Source organism: Neoarthrinium moseri (assembly GCF_022829205.1).
Source record: "Neoarthrinium moseri strain CBS 164.80 chromosome Unknown scaffold41_Wmoseri_CBS_16480, whole genome shotgun sequence".
Taxonomy (NCBI): domain Eukaryota; kingdom Fungi; phylum Ascomycota; class Sordariomycetes; order Amphisphaeriales; family Apiosporaceae; genus Neoarthrinium; species Neoarthrinium moseri.
Window position 1 is genome coordinate 18,324 of NW_026055155.1, and position 13,416 is coordinate 31,739.

General features: G+C 51.7%; 4 protein-coding genes across 4 annotated transcripts; 2 read left to right on the plus strand and 2 right to left on the minus strand.

Moving 5' to 3' along the window:
- Positions 1–650: 650 nt before the first annotated feature.
- JN550_009178 (uncharacterized protein) lies at positions 651–2,797 on the minus strand (the record flags this gene model as incomplete). The annotated part of the gene is made up of 2 exons (XM_049321222.1): positions 651–2,553; positions 2,616–2,797. The coding sequence occupies 2 exons, from the start codon at positions 2,795–2,797 to the stop codon at positions 651–653; spliced, it is 2,085 nt and encodes a 694-aa protein (XP_049168754.1).
- Positions 2,798–4,951: 2,154 nt separating this feature from the next.
- Positions 4,952–5,262, plus strand: JN550_009179 (uncharacterized protein; the record flags this gene model as incomplete). Its single annotated transcript, XM_049321223.1, has 2 exons — positions 4,952–4,986; positions 5,046–5,262. The coding sequence occupies 2 exons, from the start codon at positions 4,952–4,954 to the stop codon at positions 5,260–5,262; spliced, it is 252 nt and encodes an 83-aa protein (XP_049168755.1).
- A 4,132-nt stretch (positions 5,263–9,394) lies between these two features.
- JN550_009180 (uncharacterized protein) lies at positions 9,395–11,064 on the plus strand (the record flags this gene model as incomplete). The annotated part of the gene is made up of 2 exons (XM_049321224.1): positions 9,395–9,491; positions 9,551–11,064. 2 exons carry the CDS (start codon positions 9,395–9,397, stop codon positions 11,062–11,064), a joined length of 1,611 nt encoding a protein of 536 aa, XP_049168756.1.
- Positions 11,065–11,791: 727 nt separating this feature from the next.
- On the minus strand, positions 11,792–12,730 carry JN550_009181 (uncharacterized protein; the record flags this gene model as incomplete). The annotated part of the gene is made up of 2 exons (XM_049321225.1): positions 11,792–12,563; positions 12,624–12,730. The coding sequence occupies 2 exons, from the start codon at positions 12,728–12,730 to the stop codon at positions 11,792–11,794; spliced, it is 879 nt and encodes a 292-aa protein (XP_049168757.1).
- Between the last annotated feature and the right edge of the window lie 686 nt (positions 12,731–13,416).

Genomic DNA, 13,416 nt, shown 5'->3' on the forward strand with positions numbered 1-13,416 from the left:
GCGGACTATCCAGGCTGGCCAGGTGACTACAGTGAGCCAGATATTGAGGAGTATACCCACCGATTCATGCAGCAACTCTATCTGCTCAAAGCCGGTATAGTCGACTGATAAGACAGTGGGAGCCCGTGTTTCTTCGACAGCCATACGCGACTTGAATTGGAGAGTGCAGCAAAGGCGTCAATCAGTCACTTCACAGCCCATAGTGGCTTGTGCCAAAGGAGAGCAGGTCGGCATGGTAGATTGTAGGCAAGATGTAGCTCTTCATATTGAGGTGTGCAGTTGTCCTATACAGAAATACGAGAAACCCTCTCAAATGGTTCCATCCATGACCACGTTCAATGATCCCCATAGCCGTAGAGACTGATGACGCTGCCAATGTCGGGCAAATCAAAATAGCACCCATCAAAACTCCCTCCAATTAACGCCAGTCCCAGTCTTTTTGGTAATACCGAACGCCTTCGCCCAAATGCAAGGGTATCCTCATCTGCCGTCATCATAATACATTCGTGTCAGTACATAAAAGCAAAAAAAGAGCCTCCTGTCTGTCCTGGGTAGTCAAGTAGACCAAGAGAAAGTTGTCCTTCAGATCAATCTTCAAAATGAATCAACACCCTGGGCAACCGAGAGACAAGATGTCAGCCTCCAGAACCTCAAGCTGACATCGGAAAACTGGATCGAAGGCCCCACTCCTGAAATAGGGAAGGGTCCTGTTCGGCCTGGAACTTGCTGAAGCGGCCGGTGAGGACCCCACGGGTTGCCTCGAGCCGCGCGAGCTGCTCGGACCATTCCGGCGACAACCGAGTGAGGTCGTCGATCATCTGCAAGATGCTTCGCCCGTCGCAGTTTCGCACATGCAGGTTCGCCCCGTGTTCGACAAGGACTTTGACGGCGAATTTCTGGCCGAGTCTTGCGGCTACCTGCAGCACGGTCTCGCCGCTGCGGTTGCGGGCCTCGAGTTTGGCGCCGGCCTGGATAAGTCGCTTGATCAACTGTTCGAGATCCTTGTCGTCTTTGCCGTCGGCAATGTGGGTTATGAACGACATGAGAACAGTGTCTCCACGAGCGTTGTAGTGGTTGACATCGACGTTCGCCACCAGGACCGTTTCGAGAAACTCTAGTCGCTGGCTTAGAGGACAGTGCAATGAGACTGGCTCGTCTGTCACATCCAACTTCCGTTTGGGAGCCCGCGTGCTGTTGGTTGGGTCCTGTATCGTTGCGTAGCCCAAGATCACCTCGGCGAGACAGTGAAGAGCGTTGCGTCCCTGGGTGTCTTCCGTTGCATGCCCATTTAACGTTTGGGTTGCTCCGTTCACTATCTTCAAGAGCGCCGTGTGATGCTCAATTCGTTCCTGGTTTCTGTCTGTAGTCGGGATGGTCAGCGATGCCGGGCGCTCTCTGGTCGCTGTCATGGTCGTGGCTCGCCCAATCATGGGTCGAACTCCGAACGCATCGCGTGTGTTATATCTCTTGATATCAAAATACGGCGTGAAATCCCTCATGTCTCCGGGGTCTGCCAGTTTTTGACGAAGCAGATGGAAGAACGATCGCCCATAGACATCGGCGGCGTAGAAGTTGAACTGCGTGGTCCGCAACGTGTTGACGAGATCTTTGAGTAACGCCGGCTCGCTAAACCAGTCGTCATGTAACACGTGCAGGAATGTCTGTCCACCAGTATTGGTAGCATTGAGGGTTGGGTCCTGGGCGCGCGAACGTTCCGAAACCAAGTCGATGAGCTGCCTTTCACAGCCTGCACTGATGGCAAGTTCATGATATATCGTATTGCCAAATTGGTCCATTCCTGTTGCCGGATTATGTGAAGCAGCATTGGTGTGAATGAAGTCACAGGGAAGTGGGTACTGAACAATACGCGGGGTCGTAGTCCCTTCTTCTTGATATTGTGCGAAGTCGATGTTGGGGGATGCACGTGGATGCATGGCCGACTCGTTGGGCGAGTAATTGGCGTGGCCAGCGTCCGGCTCATTTGATATAGTGAACCGCTTCAACAGTCTGAACACGTCTTTGATGTCAGAGCGTCCAATACCGTTGACTCCCCTGAGCTTCTCCTGGAGCGACCGATACGCTTCCCGGCTGCTTCCGACACTGAAGTTGGTCGAAGTCGTCATTTGGGTTCCCTGTCGGCTGCGTATCTTCGGCATGAAACGGCCCAGTGATGTATACGAGGGGTTGTGCATGGTCCCCAGGTCGTGAGCCGGACCATGCTGTGGTGGAACGGCATAGCCGTTATGCATTCCTTGTGAGTCGGTGCCGAGAACGAAAAGATCCCTCTTTTCCATCGACGACCCGGAGGATCGCGACAGCATTGCGCTGTCCATGGTGTCGCTCCTGGATACATCCTGGAATCTGTCGCCCTGCGGCGCGTGCATGGGGTGAGGGGAAAACTGATTGGGACAGGCACATTTCGGTGATGGTCTTGCGCGTTCGCTGCCCTTCAGGCCTGCCACACGTTGACGTGCTTCACCCCAGTCCTTCGGTCGCATCCAGCGCGGGTCCTTCCCAAGAAGGTGATTCAGGTGCTTGTTGGCGGCTTCCTTGCTGTAGAGCTGCGGGTCAGCATCGCCGTCGCCATTGGGTGCCGTCAGCTTTGGGGAACATACCCAGGAGACCAGGCCTTGTCTTCCAGAACCTCGAGTATCTTGTCGACTTTGAGGGCGGTATAGACGTAGAGCCGTGTTAGTCGGCGGGTGCGCGGGTCGGTCCATTCCTTGGGACGGCCGCCGCGGTTCGTGCGGTTCGTCGCCGAGCTAGTGGCCGGCGACAGCTGCTCGTGGGCCATCATGGCGGCGATCAGATCAGCGGGTTGCGACAGTGAGATCAGCTTGCGCGAGGCGAGGCCAGCTGCGTTGTTGCTGGTCCGTGGATGGAACAGGACAAATTGAGGCCCCGAGAACAGTGGTTTCTGCCTCTGAGAGGAAACGCCCAAGAGACGCCAGGGACCAGACCATCACAGACGAGGCTGCGGCTGGCTTTAAGAAGGGGAGCCCGCCGAAGCGAGGAGGGTGGGCGCGACCTGTGTTGGCGAGGGGCACGGCGCTGCATGGGTCGAGAATCCGTGGATGTACACTGGCGGATGACGGGAGGGTCCTGGAGGGAGCTTGTAGGGGTCTATTGGGCCGCTTCCACTGTCCTCGAGGCTAGTTTCGCCAGCCCGCACACAATCAATTGTTAGAGCGCTACTTCTGCTCCATGATACTACACGACTGACACGGATGCCAGGCCGTATAGGCCGATTATAGGTCCCCCTGCAGACAAGTCAGTCGCGATATGTCGCATCCTACAGTATATCGTGCAGCCGCGCTCAAATTGTTGCGGATTTTGTCACGGTCGGCACCGAATCGTTGATCTCACCCAGATCACAGACTTGCCTGGTCTAGATGTCCACGATCCCGGACAGGGTATAGCTAGCGCCACTCCTCGAAGCATGACCCGCCATCACGGCGCCAACCCGCGTCCCGTCGCGAAATTTCAACAGTCATCATTTCACGGGCTTCCATCACGGAATCTCGATCTCGTAAGATAGGATAATACACATTCGCCGACTGGGTCGTGCTGTGCTCACTTTGTGGGTGATGTCAAGCTGCCATCGTAAGTGTTATCCGGAACGGTGGCTGTGTTGCTGCGCAGAAGGCCTGCGGCTAGTTGTGCTGCAGATGTACTGCATCAACGGAGGCTGTGTTCGAGGACCACCGCCCAAGCCCATGTGTAAAAATGCCCCCAAGGCCGACCACCCGGCCGCTTTGGAACTTGGAGACGCCAAGATCTCAGCATTCTGGGGAGCCAAGTTTGTTTCATAGCCCCGTTCTGTTCTTTCCCATTCGGCAACCTCCTGTCAGCGGGACGAACGTTTCGGCCTGGGCCGCGACCACGGCCTGCACATGAGTCCAGCGTTCAGCCCACTGACGCGATCACTCGATCACTCGGCAATGTTTGACCAAGTGTTTGACATGGCTGACAAGAGCTTGAATCGGGACCGACCAGTTTACCGGGCATGCCTACACTCTGTGGAACGCCAAAGTAGATCTGAAAGACGGGATCGAAGAACCACCAGGTCAAGTCACGATGCGCCAGCCCATTCCCGCAGATGAATGATCTCTGGCTGCTCTCAATACAATGGTCTCCAGGCTGGTCTCCAGGGTGTATATTTCCCAGAGTTTTTACAATTGCTTGCGCTCCCACTGCGCTAAGAAAGCAGTGCCCAGCCTCCACACGCTGCAACACACATTATCTGCATCTCTAGCCTGGCAATGGCTGCCACCCACGGAGTCTCTCGCCAATCACCCTAGGGTGACAACCACTGCCTACGTACGCCTTACCTGACTTTGCCTAAGTGGCATTCGTCCTAATGCGGAATCTCACACAAGAATCCAGGCACAAGCCACACATGCCGTGATGTGCACCGATCCCGTTGCATAGTTCGACATGAAAGCTTGCCAACTGTGAAAGCGGAACCGCATTGGTGCTATGGTATGTGACCAACCCCCACAAGGTGACGCCCTGTTCAATCCACAAATCCGGTCTCCGCCCGGAGGGAAAGTTGTAGATGGCCCACATTACCACATGGCATCCGATCGTGACCTCTCCGCCCTAAGTCCTTCTTTCGTCCGAACCCCTAAATCCTCTCTCACCCTAACATAGAATACACCCTATCCAAGAGCCCATTCGTAATGTTCACGATGTGGCAATCTACATCGTGGACCACCCTATTCTACGCCCTAGATTATTCCATCTCAGTAGCCAGCTAGTATTAAATGCCAGCCAAAGCATTCACTATGGCAGTACTCATCCATAAGCCCAGCTTGGCTACCCTAGCTTTTCATACACAATTTTGATTCCAAGCCTTATCGAGCTGTAACTAGCCGCATTATATCAGTTGCGTTGCGTAAGGTCAACTATTGCACGCAGAGGCTCGTGTTCCCCATCCGACCCAGCCAAGATGCCAACAGGACATTCTTCAGACCAATCTTCTGGGTACGTCACTTCTCGGGTACAGTTTATGCTGCCATACAATAAGGCTCAAGTGTAACCAGTCAGTCATCGAACCTCACCGCCAAGGGCTACTATGCGACCTGCGATGCGAAGGGTGGAGTGCCGGGCCGCATGGACCAGTTCCTGACACAGCGTGACACGATGGAACGATTCTGGGTTACCGGGCAGCCAACTGGCAAGTCAAAAGCGTCAAAGGCACAGGACTTGAAAGCATGGGACCGCCAGTGGGCAAGTTTGCAGCGAAAGGATAAGCCGTAATGCCTTTGTAGGATGTGATGTGATACATGTACCACCTTGCATCATTACGGTCTGGTGGCATATGTAGGAGAAGCTAGACAGGCTAAGAAGGCTCTTAATTCAAATCAAAGATAAGTTCTTCCAAGGCTGTATATTTTGAAGCGTGACCATGTGACCTAGAGATTCCAATGAGAGTAGGATACTTCTTTTCCCTGGGTCCTCTAGCCCTCAGTAGTCCTCTCCTTGAAACCCGTCAGCCTCCATATCAATCCACCCGCTTAATTGTAAGTATGTGCACAATGGTTATGAGGGGAAGAAGAACTGGGTTGACTTGAAGACGGTCATCAAGGTTCTGGTCATGGTGGTATTTTTAGCCAAGACCCTGGATTCTTCGCATTTCGTTTCTTGATGCGGGTTGCGAATGTAAGCGAGGAGCACTGGGGAGATTCTATAGAGATTTGATTCGTAGAAGCTATAAAAGTGGATGTGATTGTTGGCTTGTGCCAATGCGCTAGATTACAATGTTCCGCTGTTTCGTCTGAACTTCTACATCCCCCACAGCCCACTAACACACTACCAAAAGACTATGAGACCACTCAGTCAGCATTCAGAGCCCAGATGAAGTCATTATACTCACATAATTACACGGTATATAACCTCGATCGCTCCTCACTAGCTGTCAATTACCTCGATGGGGCAGACTTTGAGCCAACGTTGTCATTAGGGCTGCCATTCGTTCGCGGGATTGCTCTTCACTTGTCGCACTACGGGTCCACAGAGGCTCTCTCAGAGTTCTGTCGTCGACATGGCCTTGGGAGTTGGTGAACCGAGAAGTACTGTAACTCAAGTCTTGGGTGACGTTAATTCTTGGGCGTTCTTGAGCGACTGTTGCAGCATCCTGCCTGAAGCTGTGATGATGACGTATTGTTAGTCCGGGCACGTGGTCATCCAAGCCTCTGTGTGAAGCAGGATGAGAGTCTTCATAAATTGCGACCGTAGTTTGGAAATTAATTCCAGGCTCCAGCCTCTTTAGCTTCTCCTGGAAAGTGTTATAAAATGCATACTCAAGGTAACAAACTGCACGTGTAGATGCATTGTCTATACTCCTAGCGTCATTGCTAGCCATGTTGGATAAATTTAACTACTGTAGCGGGGGTTTAGCGTTCCAAAGCACTGGGACGGCTGTTGGTTGGTATCGGTTATTTCCGCTGGCAGGGAAGTTGACGTAAAACCCAGTGACTTTAGCGAGATCTGGTCGAGTGGGCAGCAAGTTGCAACCAGGTAGAAAGATGAGATCAAGTGGCTTGCTGTAGATGCATTCGATAACGCTTGAGTGCATCGGCGTTGTCGATCGAGCTTTCTGCTGGGAACCTGAGTCTTTATAAACAGGTTTCTGGAAGATCTACGAGATAGAACTCTCGTTGGTAGCTGAAGGCTGCCATCAGCGCGTACCAAGCCAACTCAAGCTTTGCATGCTGGGAGTAGTCCGCCTGACGGATGCTCTGCCAGCAAACAAGGCACTTATTGCGGGTACGGCCGCCTCTTTGGGATGTTTACCTGCGTTATTTGAGGTTATATTACGCCGTTGCGATGATGTCAATGGATGTTCTAGACCTCAAGTCAAACCTGAGGCCTGCAGGCTCACCTGAGACTACAGGGCAGCCAAGCCTCCCATCAATCAGCCATTCACAGCGTCTAACTGCCACAGCTCAGAAATCAGTATTCATGCCACTTCTCGAACATGGGCTACTGTTTTACCATTGGACAGAGAAATGCAGTAAATCTATCTCTCCTGGGGAAATTGTGTTTCATGAGTGCGTTTAAACAGCAGTGAAGAGTGTTTGGTCACCAGTCGGTGGATCATAGCTTCCGACGGGGCATTTGAACGCTGATCCCCCGCCGTTCCCGCTCTCAATTCGGGGGTACACAACGCTCTTCACCGGGCCGTACTTCCACTGTCGATATCTTACAGACGAAGTTGAATTTCTCGTGTTTTGCAGTATCCTTCCTCATTTTCCCGGGTCAGCCTTCAGAACCAATGTCACAGCGTCGACCATCACGATTTCTTCCGCCGGCGCTCCCCGGTTCGTCCGCGTGACACTGGCAATTATTGAATTATCGAGCCCACGGTCCAGAAATAGCTGCCGCCTTCGACAACTAGACGCCGATCTTCTTATGATATGGATCCTCGTGACATGAATGCCCTCGATATGCTCCGAGCGTGGCGAATTCTTTGCCCATCCTATGCGAGAATGGGGAAGTGACAACTCTACAACTACACTAACGTCGCTCACCGAACTGATGTCGCGATTCTTGACGTAGTTCGAAGAATGACGTATCTGTAGCATCCGTCAGACGCCGAAGTGCTCTCATCCTGTCCCTAGAACCACAGTGGTGATTTCGGGCCGTACGTTCTCCTGTTGAATATGTTACGACGCGGTCCAGCCGCAGGGCTGTGCAACATAATGAGGCCAGAGGCCATGCTTTGAGGACCACAGTGAAGAGAAAAGATCTAGACCGCAAGATTTAAGAAGCCAGCTTCGAATTGGACGCGTAGCGAAGACAGTACGTCATTGTTGGTATTGTAGAACATTGGGCTGTCGACTCAGCCTCCCCCAGTTGTGACGCTCAGTCCCGGCAGGGGTCCGTAGCCAAACTGGCCAGACCCGGCCAGACTAGTGAGAGGACCCCTAAAATGAGGTCATGGGAATCTGAGGCCACCATGGCATTCTCGCGAAATCCCCTCACCTGGAAAATCGTGGGAATTTGCCTTGCTTGCTCACACGCAAAAGGTCTGCCAAGACCACCAATTAATTCCAATGACTCGGCGAGATTGAAAGATCGGCATGTTCCCAGATTGCAGTTGAAAGTCAGGAGTTTCTTGCGTGGCTGGCGAACCATCATTTGGTTCGCATCCCAGGAATATCGGGGTTCTCATTGCTCCCTCCTCACTCGAAGAGTCGGCCTGGGCTGCCCAGGTGGCTGTACCAGCTTAAGATATGATTAGATGAGAAACAAGTGTGTGAGCTTACCGCAACTGCACTCTAATTACATACATTCTTGACCCCAAGGTCACCACATCAATTAGCCATTCCGCTTGACCTCAGCACGCAGCCAATGACCAACATACATCAAACGTCTGACATACTCGTTTCCAGCATTCCACCATTTCACGGTACCACTTTGATCTGCTCCGCTAGACCAGCTGCCACGTCGCGCGTAGTACTGTAGCACTGTTTATGAACTCCACGAAATCCTTTACCAGTGTTCCGTATTCAATGACCTTAATAACTATCGTGTACTCACGTTTACCTATCTAAGACAAGGGATATCTAATTGTAAAGAGCTCACACGCCTATGACACGCATTTTGTGCCTGCACGCTTTCCGTGATTTATACTCTTATAGCTTACACTTCCTGTAGTATTCCCCGGTTTACGGACCCGGAACTCCACCTATTGTCTCAAAATCATGCCTGGATTCCGACATGGGATGGCCATGGTATATGCCCGACTGCAGATACCCAGTTCTTGACCTGGCTGTTCTCTGATTTGCACGAAAGGGTGGCCAAGCCAGATACCATAGACACCAAGACTATTTTAACACCTGCTGTAAATCATGGCGTTCCAACACCCGCCTAGGTTACATTATAATCGTCTCAATATCTAGGTCTCTCTTTCAAGCGTACGCGCTATGTTTATTGCAGCCGCAGCTGAACGAATCACGCTGGCGTGCACGACTCTTCTTATAACATGTTGGAAGAGGGACTGGTCTCTTGCACCCCGCTCGCGCCGCTTCAAAGTTATCCCTTACCTCGCCCACCACTAACTCGGTCCTCTTTTTCACCTCTTCAGACTTCCCGGACGCTCATCGTCGGCCTAGTTCCTGTCTATCATATTTTCTCCCTACACCGGTTCTTACCTACATGGATTCAAACCCATCTTTTATCATTGTAGGGGGTGGCTTGGCCGGACTTGTCATAGCAGCACGTCTCACGGAGGATCCAAACACGTCGGTCATCGTTCTTGAGGCTGGGAACGACAACAGATCAGACCCTCGCATACAAACGCCTGCTCTGTGGCCTTCGGTACTCGGACAGGCGGAGTTTGACTGGAATTACCATAGTACTCCCCTGGTAAAAAGACTGCAATCACATGATATCTGCACCAGCTGATACGAAAGGCTTTGAAAAGAAAGGTTTAGACGGCAAGGTCGTCCCTTTCTCTCAAGGCAGGACCCTAGGAGGTTCAAGTGCTATTAACGGGCAAGTGTTTGTCGCTAACTCCAAAACCCATGTTGTGCTTGGGCAGAGTTTGGCAACGAGGGCTGGGACTGGAAGACTCTGGCGCCTTATTACCGAAAGTTCTACACACTGACGCGCCCATCACCTGAGGCTTGCAAGCACCTGCGTCTCGAGTATATCGACGATGCTGTACATGCCACCAATGGGCCAGTACAGGCCAGCTTCCCTGAGGAGGCCGAAGAACCCTTACCTACTGCTTGGGTGGACACATTTGCCGCCCTGGGATACCCGGCTTCAGGTGATCCCTTTTCTGGAGAGATGTGTGGTGGGTACATCAATGCTATGAGTATCGATCCTAAGTCGAGGACTCGCAGTTATGCGGTGACTGCATACCTTGAACCTGCCGAGACTCGTCCCAATCTACGAGTCATTACGGGTGCTATTGTCGAACAGATTATATTCGATACATCGGGTGCTATCCCGAAGGCTGTTGGTGTCCAGGTTGAGGTAGACGGAAGCACAACTACCATCACGGTAACTAAGGAGGTGATTCTAGCAGCCGGCGCGTTTGGTACTCCCAAGGTTCTAGAGCTCTCAGTTGTTGGGCCACGCAGGCACCTTGAGTCTCTTGGGATAAATGTTGCTGTGGATAACCCTAACGTGGGTGAAAACCCACAAGACCACCCTAATACCAGCATTAGTTTCGAGGTGGCGGATGGCGTGAAGACGTTGGACCCGTTGAGTCGTCAGGAGCCTGAGGCGCTTGAGGCAGCCATGACGGCGTATACAACCGAAAAGGCTGGCCCATTCGCAACTAGCGGGACCTTTGTTGGTTCCCTGATTCCTTTGCCCGACTTCGTAGGGCCCGACGGCGAGGACACGTTGAGGCAGGTGCAGTCCCTTGTCGAAGACGATGCCATGTCAGGCCTCTTTTCACCTTATCATGCCTCATTCGTAAAGCGAGCTCTTGCCAATCCTTGTGAAGGCGTCGGTCAGGTCTTCACATACCCTTCGTGCAATAACGTCAACCCAGAGGGTGCAGGTGTCAATATCCTCCACCACGGCGACAGGAGTACCCAGGAAAACTTTTGCACCCTGGTTGCAACCATTCTCTACCCACTCAGTCGCGGCAGCGTCCATATCACATCAGCAGACCCTAAGGCCAAGCCTGCCATCGATCCGCGCTATCTCGAGCACCCGGTTGATCTAGAAATACTGGCGCGGTTCCTGCAATACTTCGAGAAGATTATCAGCACTGAACCGCTGAGTAAGCTGATCAAACGAAACGGATCGCGCAATGGCGCGCCGCTGGACCTAAGCGATCTTGAAGTAGCCAAAACGTATACGAAAAGGTCCTGTCTGAGTTGCTGGCATGCAACTAGCTCGTGTGCTATGCTCCCACGAGAGCGCGGTGGTGTGGTCAACAGCGATTTACTCGTTTATGGAACCACGGGACTGCGGATTGTGGATTCCAGTGTCATTCTATCAGCAACGCGTGGAAACACGCAAACAACGGTCTATGCAGTTGCAGAGCGGGCTGCGGATATGATCAAAGCCAGTCATGGAATAGCAACCAACTAGCTTTGTTTTGTTTCTCACACTATATAGTTCACGGGTTTGGTCCAGACTGCGCGGAGAATTCCTGACTGGCTGGGGACTCAGACTCACATGAACAGTAGCATCAATTTAACGGTTTTCATGTCCTATAAAATCTCAAATATTAATCAATGATGTGTTATCAAAAATATACTTAATGACTAATTAGTAAGAGCACGGTTAGTCATGCTTCTCAGCAGTAAGAACCAGTCAGAAAAGAGGAGTAAGAGAGACGCCTTCCACCCGGTTGTTTTGAGGTCGGTGAATACGAACGAAAGATCCTGATGTTGCCCAAGGTTTGCATCATTGTGGCGCATCAGCTTTGAAAGTCTTTTCAATCACTCAAATGAGGAATTGGAATCCAACCAAATGGGAAGCGAGGTTCAGCGAAAGAGACACATAACGACCTGCAGACTTTCTTGTTTGGGATCAGAGAAAACTATTATATTTAGTTTCAAGAACAAAACAATAAACCGGTCTGTTCTGCCAGGGTGTGGAATGGTCACCTAGTTTATTTATGGAAGAGCGGACCACATCTTGAGTTCTCGAGGAAGTTGGTCGCATGTTACATGCACGCTGTGTATCCAAAATTGTATACAGAACCAGCCGCCGTCGTTGCAACTTCATCATTTTCATATCCTTGCTTCCTTTTGTGAACAAAGTGTATGCATACAGTATCGAATATCTGCAGGTGACCTCAAGGCGGCATCCCTCACAGTCCAAACCACTCTTCACTGGCGGTCAAGTTGGCGGGAACACTATGCCCTACCCCCTGGGCATAAATGCCCTGAACACTCGGCCCATAATCATCAGTTGTGTACTGATTCTGCGGGTAATTCTTCCGCTCGCTCGTCGGCGTCTGGCTGACCTCAAAGACGCCCGTCCACTGCTTGATCGTCTCCTGGTAGTTCTGCGGCGCGAGCGTGCTATCAGCACTCCCGTGCCAGATCTGCATCTTCGGCCGCGGTCCACTGTAGGAGGGGTACATGTCGAGCACGACTTTCTTCCATTGGTCCGACGACGCCTTTACCTGGCCGCCTGAGCACGAGTTGTTCCATTGGTCAACGCCGCCGGAGGAGCTGACGAAACATCCAGCGGGCACTCCAGAGTACAGCGAGACGGCCTTGATGAGTTCGGGGTACGTCGCTGCAAGAACATTGGACATCATCGCCCCGGAGCTCCCACCGGTGACATAGACCCGTGTTGGATCGGCCTTGTATTTGTCAATGGCATATAGTATCATGTTGGCGATAGCCTGGGAGTCGCCGCCACCCAAATGGGAAAGCGACTTCTTCGAAGAGACATCCCAGCAAGTCCCCGAGTTCGGGGACGATGGCCAAACTGTGATGTATCCTTTCTTGTCCGATCCTTGCTTCCACGGTATCTTGCTGTTCTGAAAATACGACTGGGCGGTTGATTGGCAGGAGTGGATGACTACGACCAGGGGCGGGTTGGTCACCACCTTGTCCGGAACGTAGACCCACCTAGGACCAGTAAGTAAAAGTCTCAAGGGAGTCTTGGGTGCTATAAGCTGGCGTACTTACATCTGGGCCTTTGAAGTTGCATTGTTATTGTAGTTTGAGACTTGTGTAAGTGAAGCTGCCGAAGTAAGCGACGCTATAAGGCCATGTACAAAGATTGAAAACCGCATCACGAAGTGATCGAACCTCACACTTTTTGGTAGACGGTACAGAACAGTTCCAGAGCATGACGGAGTATTTCATGCACTGCAGGATGGAAATTAGCCAAGACTTTATAGTGTTGTGACCGCGGCGGTAAGTTCTTCGGGGCAATACATGGGCAATCACGGCAATCCTATTTCCCCACTCTTCGCTTTTCGGAAGAGTCCCAAGCTTATGAGATCAGCGTTGAGGCAAGATATTAAGTTAACCCCGGCTAAATTTGAAATGATAAAGGCACGAACAAGGTACCTCATTGGGCGTCGGCCAGGAGCTTGTATAACCCTCGGGGGTTTCACTCCACGGTCTGATCGGGCCTTACGAGAGGTGACCAGCCAGAATGTCAGTTCCCGTTTGCAACGAATGGAGTCGCGCTGAACTCCCAATTCCTTCCATATCCCATCATTGCTCAAACTTTATGTTGGCAAATGGCCTTGGTGAATTAAGAAAGCTGGAATGTCAACAATTGGAACCCCTGCTCAAAGCAAAGCAAACATTATGAGCAAACATGTTGGAGGTGTAAAGAATAAAAGCAACAAGCCCAAGCTCTTTCCGGAGGCTGTAGGTATCCAATTGTAACCAGCACCATGGTTGAGCAAAATATAGGACAGAGTTCGGTTCATCAGTCGGTTCCGAATACTAACCCGGTTTTGGAGTA